General features: G+C 36.7%; 1 protein-coding gene across 4 annotated transcripts; it reads right to left on the bottom strand.

Annotated features, from left to right (window-relative positions):
- Positions 1-12,078: 12,078 nt before the first annotated feature.
- On the bottom strand, positions 12,079-18,414 carry LOC110877030 (alpha/beta hydrolase domain-containing protein WAV2). Of its 4 annotated transcripts, none has more exons than XM_022125187.2 (8): positions 18,100-18,414; positions 16,164-16,199; positions 15,955-16,033; positions 15,810-15,864; positions 15,604-15,720; positions 14,918-15,082; positions 13,392-13,632; positions 12,079-12,461 (listed from the first exon to the last, which is right to left on the bottom strand). In XM_022125187.2, the coding sequence occupies exons 1-8, from the start codon at positions 18,335-18,337 to the stop codon at positions 12,433-12,435; spliced, it is 960 nt and encodes a 319-aa protein (XP_021980879.1). In that variant the 5' UTR covers positions 18,338-18,414; the 3' UTR covers positions 12,079-12,432. The 4 variants fall into 4 exon arrangements, with proteins under 4 accessions (XP_021980879.1, XP_021980881.1, XP_035833129.1 ...); XM_022125189.2 differs by having other exon boundaries at positions 12,079-12,395; XM_035977236.1 differs by having other exon boundaries at positions 16,164-17,047; positions 18,100-18,385.
- Positions 18,415-19,176: the final 762 nt, after the last annotated feature.

Raw genomic sequence — 19,176 nt, 5'->3', positions numbered from 1 at the left:
GGGCCCCTAAAACTCAGGGGGGGGGGGGCAAAACCCTATGTAACAACTCTCATTAAAATTAATAATTAGAATGGTAATTAGCTATTAAGAAAACCCTAATTGAGATACCCAAGTAATTCTGCACTAACCCTAAAATTTCCAGAACAATCAGAATCAGGATCAGGGCCCCTAAAACTCAAGGGGGGGGGGGATAAACCCTAGCCAACGATTATCCTCATAACTCTGTGTAAAATTCGAAATTAACGAAACTGTCAACACAGCAAGCCTAGTTACACACGTAGCTACCCTATGAACATAGGTTACCACTCGCGTAGCGCGACACCTATAGGGGGTACCCCTCGCGCTACGCGACGGTGTCAAATTTCGGGTATAAATAGAGGGGGTTGGAACTTGAATTCTGTCTTTGGAACGACGTAAATCCGAGTTACGTAGATCAAGTTATCACAGAAACAGTCCAACACACACACACTAATATCGAATCGCTGCCGCAGAACAGGGTAATTACTCGATCGCTATTACGATTCAGTTTCCGGAATCAATACATTCAAAGAATGTCTAAGTGCCGCCCACATTGGGCTATGCTTTGTCGTTTGTCGGTAATCCGATAAATGAGTTGAAGCATTGTACTTTGTCGTTGTCGATAATTCGATAATGAGTTGAAGTACTATACTTTGTCGTTTGTCATTTTGATAAATGAGTTGAAGTATTGCACTTGGTCATTCATTGCAAGTATTTGATCTCGGGAAATTATCGTAACTGCTGTATTGATCACTAACTCTGTTTTATGTGCATTATTGTGAAATTAGGTTAACAGGGATAAAATCATATTCTGTCAGTACTAAATCTGCAATGTGAGTCATTCTCTTTTTATCAATTGTTTTACAATACTCCAAACTAATTTTTTTAAAGTTATAATTACAGTGATTAAGTTTATGTAATCACCAAATTACAGCCGGTATGTGGGGTATTGTGCACAGTATTATTATTGTTTTAATCACATTAGGTGGGCGAGCCTAAAAGAAAGTGATATACGTCACTCATTGGGCCAGCCAATGGTGATATGACCACAGTCACAGAGCTGGTCTGTGACAAATACCTATTCTTGAAATGTTGGTTGATAATAAACATATGTAAAAACTCTTAATACTGTGAATTATAACAAATGTGTTATTTTCAGTAAAATGAATGATTCACTCAGTATTTCTCCGCTGACAAAATCTTTTTCAAACATGTTTCAGGTGATCTGCTGTAAATCAGGAAAAGTGCTGAGGAGCATTTCAAGCTTAGAATAGTGGCTCAATATAAAATGAATAAAGATGTTTTAAAATAAGAATTTAGCACTAAACTTATGTATTGTAAATTATCGGGGTTTTATCCCGAATTGTGAAATAAAAATAATCGGGAAAAATTTAGCTTTACAACGATCCTGATGTTCAAAATTTTCCGCTGCAATAACTCAATTAAACAAATATCACGGGGTTTCTGTCCCGCGGCTCCGGAAACGGGTCAAACCGGGTCGGGGGCCGTGACAGAAACAAGGTGGTATCAGAGCCACTGAGTTAAGCTAATTAAGTATTTAACCGATACTTAATTTTTCCTGATTACTATTATATGATTATGTGATTATGTGCTTTTAACTGATTATTTGTTAGTTACAGTATGGGTAAACAAAAGTTGCAAGATATCTATCTTAAATTAGATAGATCAATTTACGAGAAAGGAAGTTCGTCTAAAACTAAAATTTCAAGGCTCCCTACGATTCCTGAGGAAGGAATATTTGTGCAAAAAGCGAATTATGAAAATCCGCTTTCTCCTAGAAAAAGGAATATGATTATTAAGAAAAGTAAGGAGCAAATCAGAGAAAAGAAAATTAAAAAGGAAACCTTGGAGTTACTTAAGAAATCCCCTTGGGAAGATAAACTCGATGAAAAATGGGCAAATTTATATATGCTAGCCACTGTGGCAGAACATGCAAATCTTTAAAGATGCCCTAAAATTTGCAAGCAGTACTTCCCAATAAGTAAATAAATAAAAGTGAAATAAATTTGAGTGTGTTTTCCTGTATTTTGTACAAATAGTGTGCAATAAAACTTCCATGTTATTTGTTAAACTTTGTTCCAAAGTTTTAACTTAATATTTTATGCATTTTGCATATATGCTACACAGCATGAACGAGATATCTGAAGCTTTTCAGAACCTCAATCTGTACCCAGTGAACATAGAAGTTTCTCATGAATTCACAGGATATCTTGCTGATGTAGACCAACCTGTAAAACTCCCTACTCCACCAGTGACCAAACCAAAAAGGAGGCCAAAGAAAAATTATGTATGGGGAAGCCGTATACGTAAGAAAAAGTCAGTTACAAAAACCCCTAAAACTAGTAAACCTTTAGACAAAGGAAAAGCGATTGTAATCCAGGAAAACCCTAATCCGCAAGAACAAGAAACTGAAGCTAATAATGAGGTTAGGCAAATGGAGGAGCAGTTCGATCAGTATTCTCAGGAAATAGAAATAGAAATAGGGCAAGGTTCTAACCCAACCCAGGTAGAAGTTGGAGAAAGTTCTAATCAAACTAAAAGAGTTACTTTTCAGGATCAGATAGATATTTTACTAGAAAAATGTGAGACTATGCAACCTGCCAGTTCGGGTATTTTTACTTATCCTATCGAAAACCCAATTCCTATGAATTTTGCACCAACTATCACTGAACCAATAGTCCATAACCAACCTATAGAAATGGAAGAATGGTGGACCAACGATTGACAATTTCAAAATATTGTCAATAACGCTTACTCATTTCTTCCACAGTTCGACCCAGAACCCCTACCTAACCCACCAATGAGCAATGAAAATCTGGCTGAACTTCGCCATTTCGGTGAAGAGTTGATGGATGCAGGGAATAGAATTAGGGAAATAGGGGGACAGATTGCCTGGAAATATGACGAGAGGGAATTACGTTTCTAGAATAACAACTAGGAGGATGGGAAAGTTATCTTTGTATAATAGTAAAAGTAAATAGTGAAACCAGTTGTAACATAACGAATAAAACGTTGTAAAATATCGGTGTGTATTGATGCATACTATACTGATATGAAATCGAGAAATCGATAATTTTGGATTTATGTGTTATAACTTGTTTAATGATTTGTATAAATTGTTAATTGCTAATTATTCATAATAACTTATCATCAGATGGCAAATAACGATAACGAACCAGTAAATGAAGTTAATCAATCGGAGCAACACCCAGAAGATCAATATATGACCAAACAAGATATTGAAAATATGGTTGCCCAAGGAATAGCCAACGCAATTCCAATGTTCGTTGCTGCTATGAAAAATCCAAACGATCCGCAACATATCATACCTAGCAAACATACTATCGAAGATAATTTCAGTAATAGTATAAACGGGGGCAATGATCATATAAATCATGACAATGAATCTCAGCACACGCAGCGCCCTAAGAAACGAAAGGCTGCAACACCTGGTTGCACTTTCAAAGAATTTCTTGCTTGTAAACCCGCTGAATTTGCAGGCAACGAAGGAGCAACTGCAACACTGCGATGGTTAGAGAAAACCGAAGCAGTAATTGCAATAAGTAAATGTGCTGACGAAGATCAAGTCATGTATGCCTCAAATCTGTTTAAGGAAGGAGCACTAGAATGGTGGAACACAGTGCTGCAGGCAAAAGGAAGACGAGTGGCTTATGCTATGTCCTGGAAAGAATTTAAGAATCTTGTTGAAAGAAAATTCTGTCCTGAGTATGAGAAGGAACAAATGGCAAATAAGTTCCTAAATCATCGAATGACCGGAGTAGATTGTCGTGGTTATACTTCGACATTCTTCGAATATGCGAGAGTGGTACCTAACCTGGCTTCGCTAGAACCAGTACTCATTTCTCGATATATTTGGGGATTAATTAGTGAAATTCGCAATATCGTTAAAGCTGCGAAACCTCGCACTATTGACGATGCAGTAGAATTAGCTAATACCTTAACCGATGAACTAATCCGTACCAGAGATGAAGATAGGAAGAAAGAATTGGCTCAGAAAATTTCCCAAGGATTTAGGGTAGGTAATAGTAGTAATTTCAAGAAAAGAGGAACAGGGCAATCTTCAAATGTGCCATTATGCAAATTTTGCAAAAAGAGACATTTTGGAAAGTGTAATAGAATTTGCAATTTTTGCAAAACAACCGGACATCGGGAAGAAAACTGCAGAAAGAAATCCATAATTTGTTACAATTGTGGAGAAGCTGGACATATCAAACCAGAGTGTCCTAAGTTAATCAACCCAACAGACAACAAACCCAAGGCAGCTGAAGGAACTACTAAGAAGAATGTTAGAGCATTTCAGCTGACTACTCAAGAAGCAGAACTCATTCCGGATGTGATCGCCGGTACGTTTTTAGTCCACAACGTCTATGCAAAAGTATTATTTGACTCTGGTGCGAACCAAAGTTTTATAAATACTTCATTTTGTCAAGCTCTTAAGTTACCATTAACTACAGTTAGGCAGATCTTTACAGTCGAAACTGCAGATGGGAATTCCATAGAAATTAATCAGGTTTTGCAAAAAGTAGAAATAGAACTTTCAGGTCATAAGCTTGTTGCAAACCTATTGCCTATGAAATTAGCTGAGTTTGATGTTGTGTTAGGAATGGATTGGTTAATAGCCAACCATGCTCAAATCATATGTGATAGAAATTCTATAGAAATTCAAGCACCTACTGGAGAGGTAATTAAGATTTCAGGAGATAAACCTCGGAAACCATTAAAGTTCATATCAGTAATGAAAATTGCTAATTATGAACGGAACCAAGGAATAGTATATATGATTTCAGTAATCATTTGTACTAAAGGCAAAGAACTCAAGGAAATTCCTGTAGTCTCAGAATACCCAGATGTATTTCCAGAAGATTTACCTGGGTTACCACCAGACAGAGAGGTAGAATTTAGGATTCATCTAATTCCAGGAACTACACCGATAGCCAAGGCACCATATCGATTAGCTCCTACCGAAATGCTAGAATTAAAGAAACAATTAGATGAATTACTAAGCAAAGGATTTATACAACCTAGTTCATCCCCTTGGGGTGCACCAGTGTTGTTTGTGAAAAAGAAAGATGGATCAATGAGAATGTGTATTGATTATAGAGAATTAAATAAAGTTACAATTAAGAATCGATACCCATTACCTAGGATTGATGATCTTTTCGATCAATTACAAGGAGCTAGGTATTTCTCTAAGATAGATTTAAGATCCGGATATCATCAGTTGAAAGTTCAAGAAGAAGACATACCTAAAACTGCTTTCAGAACTAGGTATGGTCATTATGAGTTTACAGTCATGCCCTTCGGCTTAACCAATGCCCCAGCTGCATTCATGGACATGATGAACAGAATCTGTAAACCATATTTGGATAAATTTGTGATCGTGTTCATTGACGATATACTCATTTATTCCAAAAGTCAAGACGAGCATTGTCAACACTTACATGCAATCTTAACTTTGTTAAGAAAAGAAAAATTGTACGCTAAATTTTCAAAATGTGAATTTTGGCTACAAGAAGTGCAATTCTTAGGCCATATGGTGAACCATGAAGGTATTCACGTAGATCCTGCTAAGATCGAAGCAATTACCAACTGGAAGGTTCCACAAACTGCAATGGAAATTAGAAGTTTTATAGGTTTAGCCGGTTATTATAGACGGTTTATTAAGGATTTTTCCAAGATAGCCGTACCATTAACTAAGCTGACCTGTAAAGCCACTAAGTTTGAATGGGGACCAAAACAAGAAGAAGCTTTTAGAATCTTAAAGCAGAAATTAACCAATGCGCCAATCTTAGCCTTACCAGAAGGAACAGAAGATTTTGAAGTATATTGTGATGCTTCAAAATTAGGATATGGATGCGTGTTGATGCAACGCAAGAAGGTAATTGCGTATGCCTCCAGACAATTGAAAAAGCACGAAGAAAACTATACGACTCATGATTTAGAACTAGGAGCCATAGTTTTTGCCCTTAAGATTTGGAGACATTATCTGTATGGAAGTAAGTTTACTGTTTATACGGATCATAAGAGTTTAAGGTATATATTCGGGCAAAAAGAGTTAAACATGAGACAAAGAAGATGGATGGAAGTCCTGAGTGATTACGACTGTGATATTCAATATCACGAAGGAAAAGCCAACGTAGTAGCAGATGCTTTAAGTCGTAAGTATCATGAAAAACAAAGGCGAGTTCGTGCTCTTAGAATAAATCTACAAGTAGATTTACGGGAACAAGTGAAAGAAATCCAGAAAACGGCAATTAAGGACGATGCCATGAAAGGTTACCTAAAAGAATTAGAACAAGGAAATGATGGAATTTGGAAATTTCACCAAAGCAGAATTTGGGTACCTAAACAAGGAAATTTAAGATCGAAAATCTTAGAAGAAGCTCATAAATCTAGGTATACTGTACACCCAGGAAACAATAAGATGTACCAAGATTTAAGGAAAAATTTCTGGTGGATAGGAATGAAAAAGGACATAGCTGAATATGTATCTAAGTGTTTAACTTGTTCACAAGTTAAAGCAGAACACCAGAAACCCTCAGGCTTACTGCAACAATTAGAAATGCCGGTATGGAAATGGGAACTCATAACAATGGATTTTGTTACTAAGTTGCCTAAAACCAGAAAAAGTAATGATGCTATTTGGGTAATCGTGGACCGATTAACCAAATCCGCTCATTTTCTACCAATAAAAGAAACCTTTAGCATGGAAAGATTAGCCAAGCTGTATGTGGATGAGATAGTATCCTTACATGGAGTCCCGCTCTCCATTGTATCGGATAGAGATAGTCGTTTTACCTCCCGATTTTGGACAAGTTTCCAAGAATCAATGGGAACCCGACTTAATCTAAGTACCGCATATCATCCACAGACTGACGGACAAAGTGAAAGGACAATCCAAACTCTGGAAGACATGCTCCGAGCATGTGTAATTGACTTTGGAGGTAATTGGGATAACCATTTACCATTAATTGAATTCTCCTATAACAATAGTTATCATTCAAGTATTGAAGCCGCCCCATTCGAGGCACTATATGGACGTAAGTGCAGAACACCCGTATGTTGGGCAGAAATAGGAGAAAGTCAATTATCAGGTCCAGAAATCGTACAAGAAACCACAGACAAGATAACACAAATCAAGGAAAGATTGAAAACAGCCAGAGATCGCCAGAAGAGTTATGCAGACAATCGTCGCAAACCGCTTGAATTCCAAATAGGAGACAAGGTACTTTTAAAAGTATCTCCTTGGAAAGGTGTTGTAAGATTCGGTAAGAAAGGGAAACTGAGTCCCCGATATGTTGGACCATTTCCAGTGATTCAACGAATCGGACCAGTTGCTTATCGTTTACAACTAACAGAAGAACTAGCTGGAGTACATGATGTATTTCATGTATCCAATCTCAAGAAATGTTTATCAGACGAATCCCTGGTAGTACCTCTTCAAGATATAGAGGTGAACGAAAAATCAAAGTTTATAGAGAAACCACTACAGATCGAAGATAGAAAAGTCAAGTTTCTCAAACACAAACGACTGGTATTGGTCAAAGTCAAATGGAATTCAAAAAGAGGACCAGAATACACTTGGGAGCTGGAATCAGAAATGAAGCGCAAGTATCCTCATCTATTCCAGTGAATCTCGAGGACGAGATTTTTCCTAAGGTGGGGAGGATGTAACAACTCTCATTAAAATTAATAATTAGAATGGTAATTAGCTATTAAGAAAACCCTAATTGAGATACCCAAGTAATTCTGCACTAACCCTAAAATTTCCAGAACAATCAGAATCAGGATCAGGGCCCCTAAAACTCAGGGGGGGGGATAAACCCTAGCCAACGATTATCCTCATAACTCTGTGTAAAATTCGAAATTAACGAAACTGTCAACACAGCAAGCCTAGTTACACACGTAGCTACCCTATGAACATAGGTTACCACTCGCGTAGCGCGACACCTATAGGGGGTACCCCTCGCGCTACGCGACGGTGTCAAATTTCGGGTATAAATAGAGGGGGTTGGGACTTGAATTCTGTCTTTGGAACGACGTAAATCCGAGTTACGTAGATCAAGTTATCACAGAAACAGTCCAACACACACACACTAATATCGAATCGCTGCCGCAGAACAGGGTAATTACTCGATCGCTATTACGATTCAGTTTCCGGAATCAATACTTCAAAGAATGTCTAAGTGCCGCCCACATTGGGCTATGCTTTGTCGTTTGTCGGTAATCCGATAAATGAGTTGAAGCATTGTACTTTGTCGTTGTCGATAATTCGATAATGAGTTGAAGTACTATACTTTGTCGTTTGTCATTTTGATAAATGAGTTGAAGTATTGCACTTGGTCATTCATTGCAAGTATTTGATCTCGGGAAATTATCGTAACTGCTGTATTGATCACTAACTCTGTTTTGTGTGCATTATTGTGAAATTAGGTTAACAGGGATAAAATCATATTCTGTCAGTACTAAATCTGCAATGTGAGTCATTCTCTTTTTATCAATTGTTTTACAATACTCCAAACTAATTTTTTTAAAGTTATAATTACAGTGATTAAGTTTATGTAATCACCAAATTACAGCCGGTATGTGGGGTATTGTGCACAGTATTATTATTGTTTTAATCACATTAGGCGGGCGAGCCTAAAAGAAAGTGATATACGTCACTCATTGGGCCAGCCAATGGTGATATGACCACAGTCACAGAGCTGGTCTGTGACAAATACCTATTCTTGAAATGTTGGTTGATAATAAACATATGTAAAAACTCTTAATACTGTGAATTATAACAAATGTGTCATTTTCAGTAAAATGAATGATTCACTCAGTATTTCCCCGCTGACAAAATCTTTTTCAAACATGTTTCAGGTGATCTGCTGTAAATCAGGAAAAGTGCTGAGGAGCATTTCAAGCTTAGAATAGTGGCTCAATATAAAATGAATAAAGATGTTTTAAAATAAGAATTTAGCACTAAACTTATGTATTGTAAATTATCGGGGTTTTATCCCGAATTGTGAAATAAAAATAATCGGGAAAAATTTAGCTTTACAACGATCCTGATGTTCAAAATTTTCCGCTGCAATAACTCAATTAAACAAATATCACGGGGTTTCTGTCCCGCGGCTCCGGAAACGGGTCAAACCGGGTCGGGGGCCGTGACACCCTAGTTACGATTATCCTCATAACTATCTGTCAAAATTGAATTTTAGGAAACGGTCGACTCATCCAGCCTACATGCACAAAGGGCTACCCTATGAAGTAGGGTGACCCCTCGCGTAGCGCGACGCCCATGGGGGTACCCCTCGCGCTACGCGACGGTGTCAAAATTCGGGTATAAATAGAGGAGTCTGGGACTTGAATTTGAGAGTTGAAACGACGAAAAAACTCACTGTATACGCTGAGTTATAGCAGAAATCGTTCACAACACACACAATTCACGAATCGCTGCCGCAATCAGGGTAATAACTCGATCGCTATTACGATTCAACGTCCGATCGATTATAACTATCCAACGATAGTCCAGGTGCTGCTCAATTGAGCTTGTACTTTGATTATTCGTCGTGATTTCGACTTGAATATTAGAGTGCTGTTCGAATTCGGACTATGCTCTGTTATTCGTTGTGAATCCGATTGAATTATCGAGTATTGCACTGATTAATCGTTGTGAAGGTTTAATCTCGTGAATTGACGTAATTGCTGTATTAGTTACTAACCTGTGTGTGTGCATTGTGTTAAACTAGGTGTAATCAAGGATAATCAGTAGGCTTATATCTATTGCTCGTTAATCTGCAATGTGAGTCATTCCCCTTTTACAACTCTTTTCTCACAGTTTGTGAGTCATTCTTCTTTTTAAATTGTTTTCTCACAGTTTGTGAGTAAGTATTACAATACCTCAAATTATTTTCAAGGTTATAATTACAGGGATTAAGTCTTTGTAATCACCAAATTACAGCTGGTATGTGGGGTATTGTGCACATTACTATTATTATCACTCTATGTGAGTGAATATTACTCTATGTGGGTGATTATTACTCTGTGTGAGTTAACCGTCACTATTTGGGGCAACGGGACCCAATAGTGGTATGACCACAGTCACAGATCCGGTCGAGTGACAAATACCTATTCTTGATAATTGGTTGATAGAAACATTGTAATCGCTCTTAATACTGTAATTTATAACTAACGGGTCGTTTTAGAAAATGGAATGATTCACTCAGTATTTCCCCGCTGACAAAACCTTTTTCAAACATGTTTCAGGTGATCTGTGTGATCCAGGAAAAGTGCAGTAAAGCACTATCAAGCTCAGAGAAGTGGCTCAATGTAAATAAATGAATAAAACATGTTTTGGAAAATAAAGATTTCTGTGTGAAATTAACTTATTGTAAATTATGGGACTTATCCCTTAAACTTTGTGTAATATATTAAACGAGCATATTTTCCGGTGAAAAGATCCTGTTGTAAAAAGACTTCCGCTGTCGCATAAATTAAATACCACGGGTACCACACTGAAATCTGCATCGCGGGCCCCGACTCCGTCCAGGGTGGGTCGGGGGCCGCGACACCTATTCGCTTTATTGGCCATGTCCTATTCGCTTTTTTTAAGAGTAAACTTCTGTTTTGCTCCTTGTGGTTTGGTCACTTTAACGGTTTTGCCCCAAACCTTTCAAAATAGTCATTTTACTCCCTGATCTTTGAAGGCCTTCATGATTTTGCTCCCCGCCCCTTAACTTCATCCATTTAAGCAGTTAAAGCATGTCACGTGCAAAACACCTGAGAGGCAATTATGTCTTTTCCCAACCCTGATTAATGAGTCACATTTAAAACCCTAACAACCCATTATCTGCTTCCCCATTTCATCTTCTTCCCCATCACATTCAAAACCCTAATTTCCATTAGCTACTTTTTTGAGCAAGATCAAGTTTCCAACTGAATCGATTTATTTCGGATCAAGATGATAACTTGGAACAGATTTACATTGATTTCGATTTGGTTGAACAAGATCAAGTTAGATGTAAACAAAGTTTTTTATTCATAAACATCATATACATTCAAAACTGTTAAAAAATTACAACTGAATAACATCAGAAACAGAAAAATTGGAATAAAAAATGCATCATCAGTTCTTCTAATACGCACATATCAATCACTCATACGCATCACTGTTCGTGTTCTTCATACATTATGAGTTGTAGATCTGTATCGAAGATTGCTTGTTTTGAGTGATTATATATTTTCTAATTTGTTGTTTCAGATCTTTAGAAATTGATTCAAAATTGTTCTTGAACACATTCTGATCTGGCTGTGAACTTCGAAAAACGAAGAAGAGAACTAAGCTGGATAATATCTGCGATTGTTAATTTCATGTTGCAGTGTTAATTTCATGGAAGTTAGGGTTTTGAATGTGATGGGGAAGAAGATGAAATGGGGAAGCAGATAATGGGTTGTTTGGGTTTTAAATGTGACTCATTTATTAGGGTTGGGAAAAGACATAATTGCCCCTCAGGTGTTTTGCATGCGACATGCTTTAACTGCTTAAATGGTTGACGTTAAGGGGCGGGGAGCAAAATCATGAACGCCTTCAAAGATCAGGGAGTAAAATGACTATTTTGAAAGGTTTAGGGCAAAACCGTTAAAGGGACTAAACCACAGGGAGCAAAACGGAAGTTTACTCTTTTTTTTAATAAACTGCCAAGCCACGCCCCAACCCAAGCCCCACCATACCCCACGGACACGTCACTCACTGGTGGAGGGGCTCGAACTCCACGTGTCAACTCATGCCCCCAACACAAGCCACACCATACCCCACGTTCTTAAAATTAACAATAATTGATATACCTTAAACAGAAAAGAATGAGGTTTTGATTTTAACAAAACATTGATTCAAATTTGATCCCAAAAACAACTATTACTTTGGCAATTATGACACTATTTATAGATTTATTAAAAAAAAAACAATTGTTACTAAAATATTCAAACTTGAAGGTCACAAACAATTTTGGTTGGGAATAAACAAATATCAAATGATTAGCCCAAACATGACCCACTTCACAAAATATTCAATAAACGTCGATAAGAAACTACTGCCTTTTCAAAGGCTGCTTTCTGTTTTAGAAGGATGTAAAAACTAATATGTGACTGGATTTCTACTTAGAAATCATAACATTTGTAATGTAATTCTACAAACAAAAAGAAACTATTTAATTTAAATGTAAACAAATTAGGACCCAGTTTGGTAATGTAAAAAGGAGCACAAAAATCTGATGTATATTCTGATTTGTGCAGCATCCGGGTTCGTAAAGCAAAGACACTTTGTGACCATCACAACGAGCTTTTCATCTCTGCAAATGTCAAGAAAGAAGACAAATACAGTCGTCTTTATCTCACACAATCACTGGATTCAGAATCTGAAGAGTTTAAAAAAGATTATCATAATTTGTAATAATCATAGTTGTTAATTGCAAATAGTGACAAACAGTAATAAGGTACCTATATGATACATGGCAAATAGCGATAAATAGCGGGCGCTATTTTACAAATAACGATACACTAGAAAAAAATTTATATGTATATTATATCCAAATACCTTTGGTATATACGCTATTTGACATGTATATTTAACAAAAACCTAAAATCCAGCTATTTTATAGCTATATTTAAACACTATTTTTATTCAAAAAATAAAAAAAAATAATAATAATAACTGAAATTCCGCTAGTTATGGCTACATACCCTATAGCGACCTTTGACCTATACGCTACGTATTCACTATAGCGGCTGCTATTGACAACTATGCCTATGATATTAACAGTTATTACAACGTTTGTCAAGAAAGAAGACAAATACAGTCGTCTTTATCTCACACAATCACTGGATTCAGAATCTGAAGAGTTTAAAAAAGATTATCATAATTTGTAATAATCATAGTTGTTAATTGCAAATAGTGACAAACAGTAATAAGGTACCTATATGATACATGGCAAATAGCGATAAATAGCGGGCGCTATTTTACAAATAACGATACACTAGAAAAAAATTTATATGTATATTATATCCAAATACCTTTGGTATATACGCTATTTGACATGTATATTTAACAAAAACCTAAAATCCAGCTATTTTATAGCTATATTTAAACACTATTTTTATTCAAAAAATAAAAAAAAATAATAATAATAACTGAAATTCCGCTAGTTATGGCTACATACCCTATAGCGACCTTTGACCTATACGCTACGTATTCACTATAGCGGCTGCTATTGACAACTATGCCTATGATATTAACAGTTATTACAACGTTTTCTAGCAAAACGTATGGAGATTGATCAAAGACATACCGTTTTCTTTGTTCTGCGATTCGTCACCTTTTTCCAAGACATTTTGCTGTATAAATGTCCTAACGGTGTTCCAATAATGTTCACCGCCAGCCAGCCACGTGTCCATATGCATGCCAGTTGGGAAATCAACAAAAACACATTTTTTGTTATGTGCAGCTGCTTTTGCATATAACATCTCCATGTGAAATGGAGGAACCATTTCGTCTCTTAATCCAGAAAGGAAAAGAATTGGCTGTTTAACCTGTGTATGAAGGGAAATTATATAAATAATGACATCCTTTGATCAAACTCGTGACAGGTCTATCAGTTATATAAATAATTGTATGTTTAAGAATAAGTAAAGTACACGGGTGGCCCCTGTGGTTTACCCAAATTTTGGATTTGGTCCCTTGCTTTTCAAAAGTACATGGATGGTCCCTATGGTTTGCACTTTGTAACGCATTTAGTCCCCAACCAACAAATCTAAAGGTTTTAGCATGTCCAGTTAGTAGGGCTGCAAACGAACCAAACGTTCGGCGAACAGTTCGTGAACCGTTCGGCGGGAAGTTCGTTTGTGTTCGTTCGTTTATTAAACAAACGAACACGAACAAGAAATTTCATTCGTTAGTTAAATGAACAAACATGAACAGAGATCGTGTTCGTTCGTTTATGTTCGTGAACGTTCGGTAACGTGTTCGTTTGTGTTCGATACTTCAATAGTGTTTTTAGTTTATATATTTATTTAAATACTTCCAAATTCCGACAAATTAAATATCTAATAAGTGTCAATGTATTATATATTCTGTTCATGAATGATTGTTTGTGTTCGTTTGTTTCCATTTGTGTTAATGAATATTAGTTTGTACTCATTTATGTTCGTCAACGTTCATTGCCAAAATTTAACAAACAAACACAAACGAACACGAACAAGTTCATTTCCTTAACAAACGAACACAAACATGAAATCTCGTTCGATAAGTGTTCGCGAACGGTTCGCGAACACATATATTTCTTAACAAACGAACACGAACAAAATCTTGTTCGTGTACGTTCGGTTCGTTTGCAGCCCTACCAGTTAGGGACTAAATGCGTTAGAAAGCGCAAACCATAAGGACCATCCATGTACTTTTGGAAAAAGTTGAGGACTAAATGCATTACAAAGTGCAAACCATAAGGACCATATGTGTACTTTTGAAAAGCTAGGGACCAAATCCAAAATTTTAGTAAACCACAGGGGGACCATCCGTGTACTTCACTCTTTAAGAACACATAACAAAAAATGAAATATTTGTTTAAACACTTTTTAAATCTATTGTTAAAATAAATCTTAACACACACCCCTTGTATTTTCAACTAATTATCATTTACACCTATTAACAAATATTATCTATAGGTATAGAAACAATTATTATATCTATTATCCTTATTGTATTACAGTATTACTATTACGCTAGGCTGTTGATAGGCTAGTTAATAAAGAAATGCATTAAGCATAATTAAGTATCATGTGCAATCACATAGTGGGCCCAAATTACTAGTAGGTTTACCTGTCCGATCTCATCAATCGTGCTCCAAGGAGAACGAACAACAAAATTAAGAACTTTAAGGCCTTTAGAAGTGCTTCCTCCAATAAACCACTTTAAAAACGGTAATAAAACTCCAGCCATGTCTAGAATTGAAGTAAAAGTGTTCTCCAATATTAATGCAGCCACCTGCAATGGTCGACACATGATACAAAATATTAAAACACATCCACGAAAATATATATACATATCCAATAAAAAAGGGTATAATTAGTAAAATGCCAATTTCGTCCTTGAGGTTTGGCCTGTTTTGCGACTTTCGTCCAAAGGTTTATTTTCACATCTGGATCCAAAAGGTTTAAAATCTTTCCATTTTCATCCGGTTCATCCACTCCATCCATTCTTCTCCATTAAGTCAGGGGTATTTTCGTCTTTTTTGTTAACTTAAAGGGCAATTCAGTCTTTTTCACTTTATGTACAAGTATTCAAAATACCCTTACTAAATAAAAAAGATGAAAATACCACTGACTTAACCGACAAAAACAGATGGGGATAACGAGTCGGATAAAAATGGCAAGATTTCAAACCTATTGGATCTAGATACGGAAAAACAAACCTTTTGACGCAAGTCGCAAAACTGACCAAACCTCAAGCACGAAATGGCATTTTACTCGATAAAACAGAATGTTCTTCAATGATAATAGACTAACCTTATCTGGATTATTTTTAGAAACAACAGCACCAACGGCCCCACCAAGAGACCTTCCAAATACTACTATCTGAGAAGTGTCTATATCCGTTCTCTGACTGAGATGGTCTAGTGCAGCCTATGTAGATGCATCCCCAAAGATTTCAAATAAATAAAAAATTAAAAAAAAAAAGAAAATTATGTGATATTAATTGTCTAAAAGATAACCTGCGCGTCCATAGTGATTCCTTGTTGAGAAGGATAACCATCACTAGCACCATAGCTATTCATTATCAAAACACACATATTAATTAGAAAAACAGAAACAAATAGAATGAAGTATGTTTCATTATTGTATGCAACAAGAACATACCCTCTGTAAGAAAGCATGAAAACATTGCAATGCAACTTTTGTAACATAATGCGCACCATCTCAAGACGATGTGCAATATCTATAAATCGTAAGTCAAGGCCTCCAATAATCAATTTAATCAGCCTTGTGATAACAAGAAAAGAAAGTTGAAAGATTATGTAAATAAAAATGGGAAACATATTATTTGCAATGAACATCAAGAAGGATACTTCCAGCATTTTCTTGGAAAAACAGAATAGTTGGGCCTGCAAAAAAAAAATTAATACTTTCAATCACAGATTTGAGACTGGAAAAAAGCTTAATTAAATGATTAAAATTCATTTTAGTTGAAAACATGATATGGGTAAATGGATCACAGGGTCTGTGCAAATGAAACTACTTGACTTTGCTTAATTTTTTCTGATTAACTACAAAAGAAAATTGTCTCTGACTCTGACATGCTTCTACGTAGGAGTGCAAACGAGCCGAGCAGCTTGCGAGCAGCTCGAGAAAAAGCTCGAAACAAGCCGAGCCTAATCGAGCCCGAGCCAAGCATGAGCCTAAAATAAAGCTTGTTTATTTATCAAGCCTGAGCTCGAGCCGAGCTGAGCTTATTTAAGCTTGTTGACAAGCCGAGCCCAAACCTAAAAATAAGCTTGTTTAGTAAATGAGCCCGAGCCCGAGCTTCACTTATCGAGCTTGCGAGCCTAAAAGAGTCTATTATTTATATTTTTTTTATTTAATAGACACTAAACGAGCCGAGCTCGAGCTTGAGAAATTACCAACGAGCCGAGCTCGAACTGAGCCAAACTCGAGTGCGAGCTTTCATAAGTTTAGCAAGCTCGACCTCGAGCCTGGTCGAGCTCGTTTGCACCCCTACAGGCTACACTTCTATACCACGATCATAATGTGCTTCAATCCATTCGGTCAACAAACCTGTTGCTAGTGAAATACATAAATAATAACGCAACTTGTACAGCAGTACAGCTAGATTCTCAATATATATAATACCAAAATAACACAACCTCAAAACATTAAAGATTCTTCCAATGAAGGCTTATGAAAGCAGGAAGACTAGTCAAGTAAGCACTAGCTCTTATTGAATCATTGGGACCTACAGTTCCGGCTCACAAGAGTAAGATGAGTTATTAAATTTTATCCAAATAAAGTAGATTTTAATTTGAAATTTGAATCTGAGATTATAAACTCATCCCCCATCACCCAACCACCTTTCAATAGAACTCAGTCTAAATTGAAATGGAATAATGCATTTTAGTAATCCAAACTATTAGCCGTTGGCCGGCAACAGTCCCAACTTCAAAAATAACCAGTGATGGTCCCACCTTGTCACATATTGTAAACGAATGAACTTTTACTAAAGAACCTTAATTTCTTTTAATCCCCTTATCCTTTTTCGGTTTAGTAAAGGTCCATTGGTTTACAATATATGAAGAGGTGGGACCACCACTGGTTATTTTTTAAGTTGGGACCGTTGCCGGCCAACGGCTAATAGTTAGGATTATTAAAATCCATTATTCCAGAAGAAAATAACATAAAACATTCTCAAATCACAACTAAGATTTTCTGGTACCTAAAACGACTTGCAAATTCACACATATGAATAGATAATAGACATTGATGTATAAATGTATAGTACTGTATAAAATCCATAAATAAACTCTTATAGCCAATTGTTAAGTTTGAAGCTCCCTCATACCAAATCATTCTACCATTCAGCTACAAAAATAGACCAAGGTAAACAAACAGATAAACACAATATTATCAGCAAACAATACTCTCTAGCAAATGTCATGACAGATGTATAGTAGCGTAAAATTCTTCTCATAGCAAGCTAAAAGTCGAAAACCGACACGTCTCTAAGAGCTCCTATATGTCCTCACAGATGTGAAAAGCTAGCAAACCCTTTCTAAAATGGCAAATAAACAGTTAAACACTAATAATTTATGGACATTGCTCTCAGCTTCTGGAGATGAAGTGGTTTGAATTTGTGTATTACATAGTCGTCAATTTAGGGAAACAAAAACACAATAAGTATCTAGGTCTAGCCACTAATCAAGTGTATTCAGTATCATCCATACAAATAAACCCTAATTGAACCACATACATACCTAGGTATTTACATTTACACAGTTAGAATATAAGTACCTCTGCAATCGGGAGAGAACTTGATGAGCCAGGAGTGGAGGCGGACGCCGTCGGAGGAAGTGAGCCAGACGTCCTCGAAAAGGAGGCGGAGACGAGCGGGAGTGATGGGATAGGACTTGGTGAGACCGGGTAAGACGGGGACGTAAACAAGCTTCTCCTGAAACGCCACCAGCAACGCCATTCCGGCCACCACTATTCCGCCGATGCCGTAGATCACCAAGTTCATGTACGACACCATCTCTCTCTCTCTACTCTCTCTCTCTTGATTGATGAATTGATGATGCCTTTTCTAGTTTTCGAGACTTTGGACCTAATTTGTTACATCTTTTTAATTAATACAACACTTTACCCTACCATATGACTACTTAATTATACCATTAACTAATTTAAATTAAAACTCTTCTTTATAAAAAGAAAATTACTTTTATTGGCTGGAACCAGAATTAAATACACATGTCATGCTTACCCCTTCACGTTAGGAATGAGCATCCTATTGAAATTATCGATCCCGAAAATCACCAAATTGGGTACTGGTATGTGTATCAAAAGTACTTGGTACGGTGGTACCGATATGGTACGGTATTTGCAGTGGAGGATCTTGACCTAAAACTCAGCATGGGCCGATGTTTTTTGGAGATAAAATCAGTCTGTGCCGAACCAATACACATTTAAAAAAAATCTCGAAAACCTGAAATTTAACACTACTGGGCAAAAAAACCGCACGGGCCAAGGCCCGGTCCGGCCTCCTCTAAGTTACGCCACTGGGTATTTGAATGTTAAAATCGGTAAAATACAAGTACCGAACCGAAAGTACCAATCCCGAAAACGCCAAAAAGTGAAGTATTGAATTGGTGCCACAAAATAATTCAGTATGTAAATTTGGTACCTGGTTGGTTTCGGTATTTGGAACCATTTGCTCATCCCTACTTCATGTATGTTATACTACTTACGCCCAAGACCTTGACGCCCCCGTAATAGTGTACACGAAGCATCTTATGCTCCCTAAGAAGAACATAATAATAGGGAGATTAGTTGATGTTATAGGTTCTGACTGTGAAGAAACACGGAACTAATTTA

Source organism: Helianthus annuus, chromosome 9, assembly GCF_002127325.2.
Source record: "Helianthus annuus cultivar XRQ/B chromosome 9, HanXRQr2.0-SUNRISE, whole genome shotgun sequence".
Lineage (NCBI taxonomy): Eukaryota > Viridiplantae > Streptophyta > Magnoliopsida > Asterales > Asteraceae > Helianthus > Helianthus annuus.
Note: the sequence above shows the minus strand (reverse complement) of the source record. Positions and strands in the feature narration are given on the sequence as shown.

Excerpts from the sequence above, each read along its gene's own strand:
- LOC110877030 (XM_022125187.2), bottom strand. The coding sequence starts at position 18,337 with ATGGTGTCGTACATGAACTTGGTGATCTACGGCATCGGCGGAATAGTG. Across the intron at positions 13,633-14,917 it reads CGATTGATGAGATCGGACAG|GTTAAACAGCCAATTCTTTT; the intron begins GTAAACCTACTA and ends CTTCATACACAG. Across the intron at positions 12,462-13,391 it reads ATCGCAGAACAAAGAAAACG|ATTCTGAATCCAGTGATTGT; the intron begins GTATGTCTTTGA and ends TAAACTCTTCAG.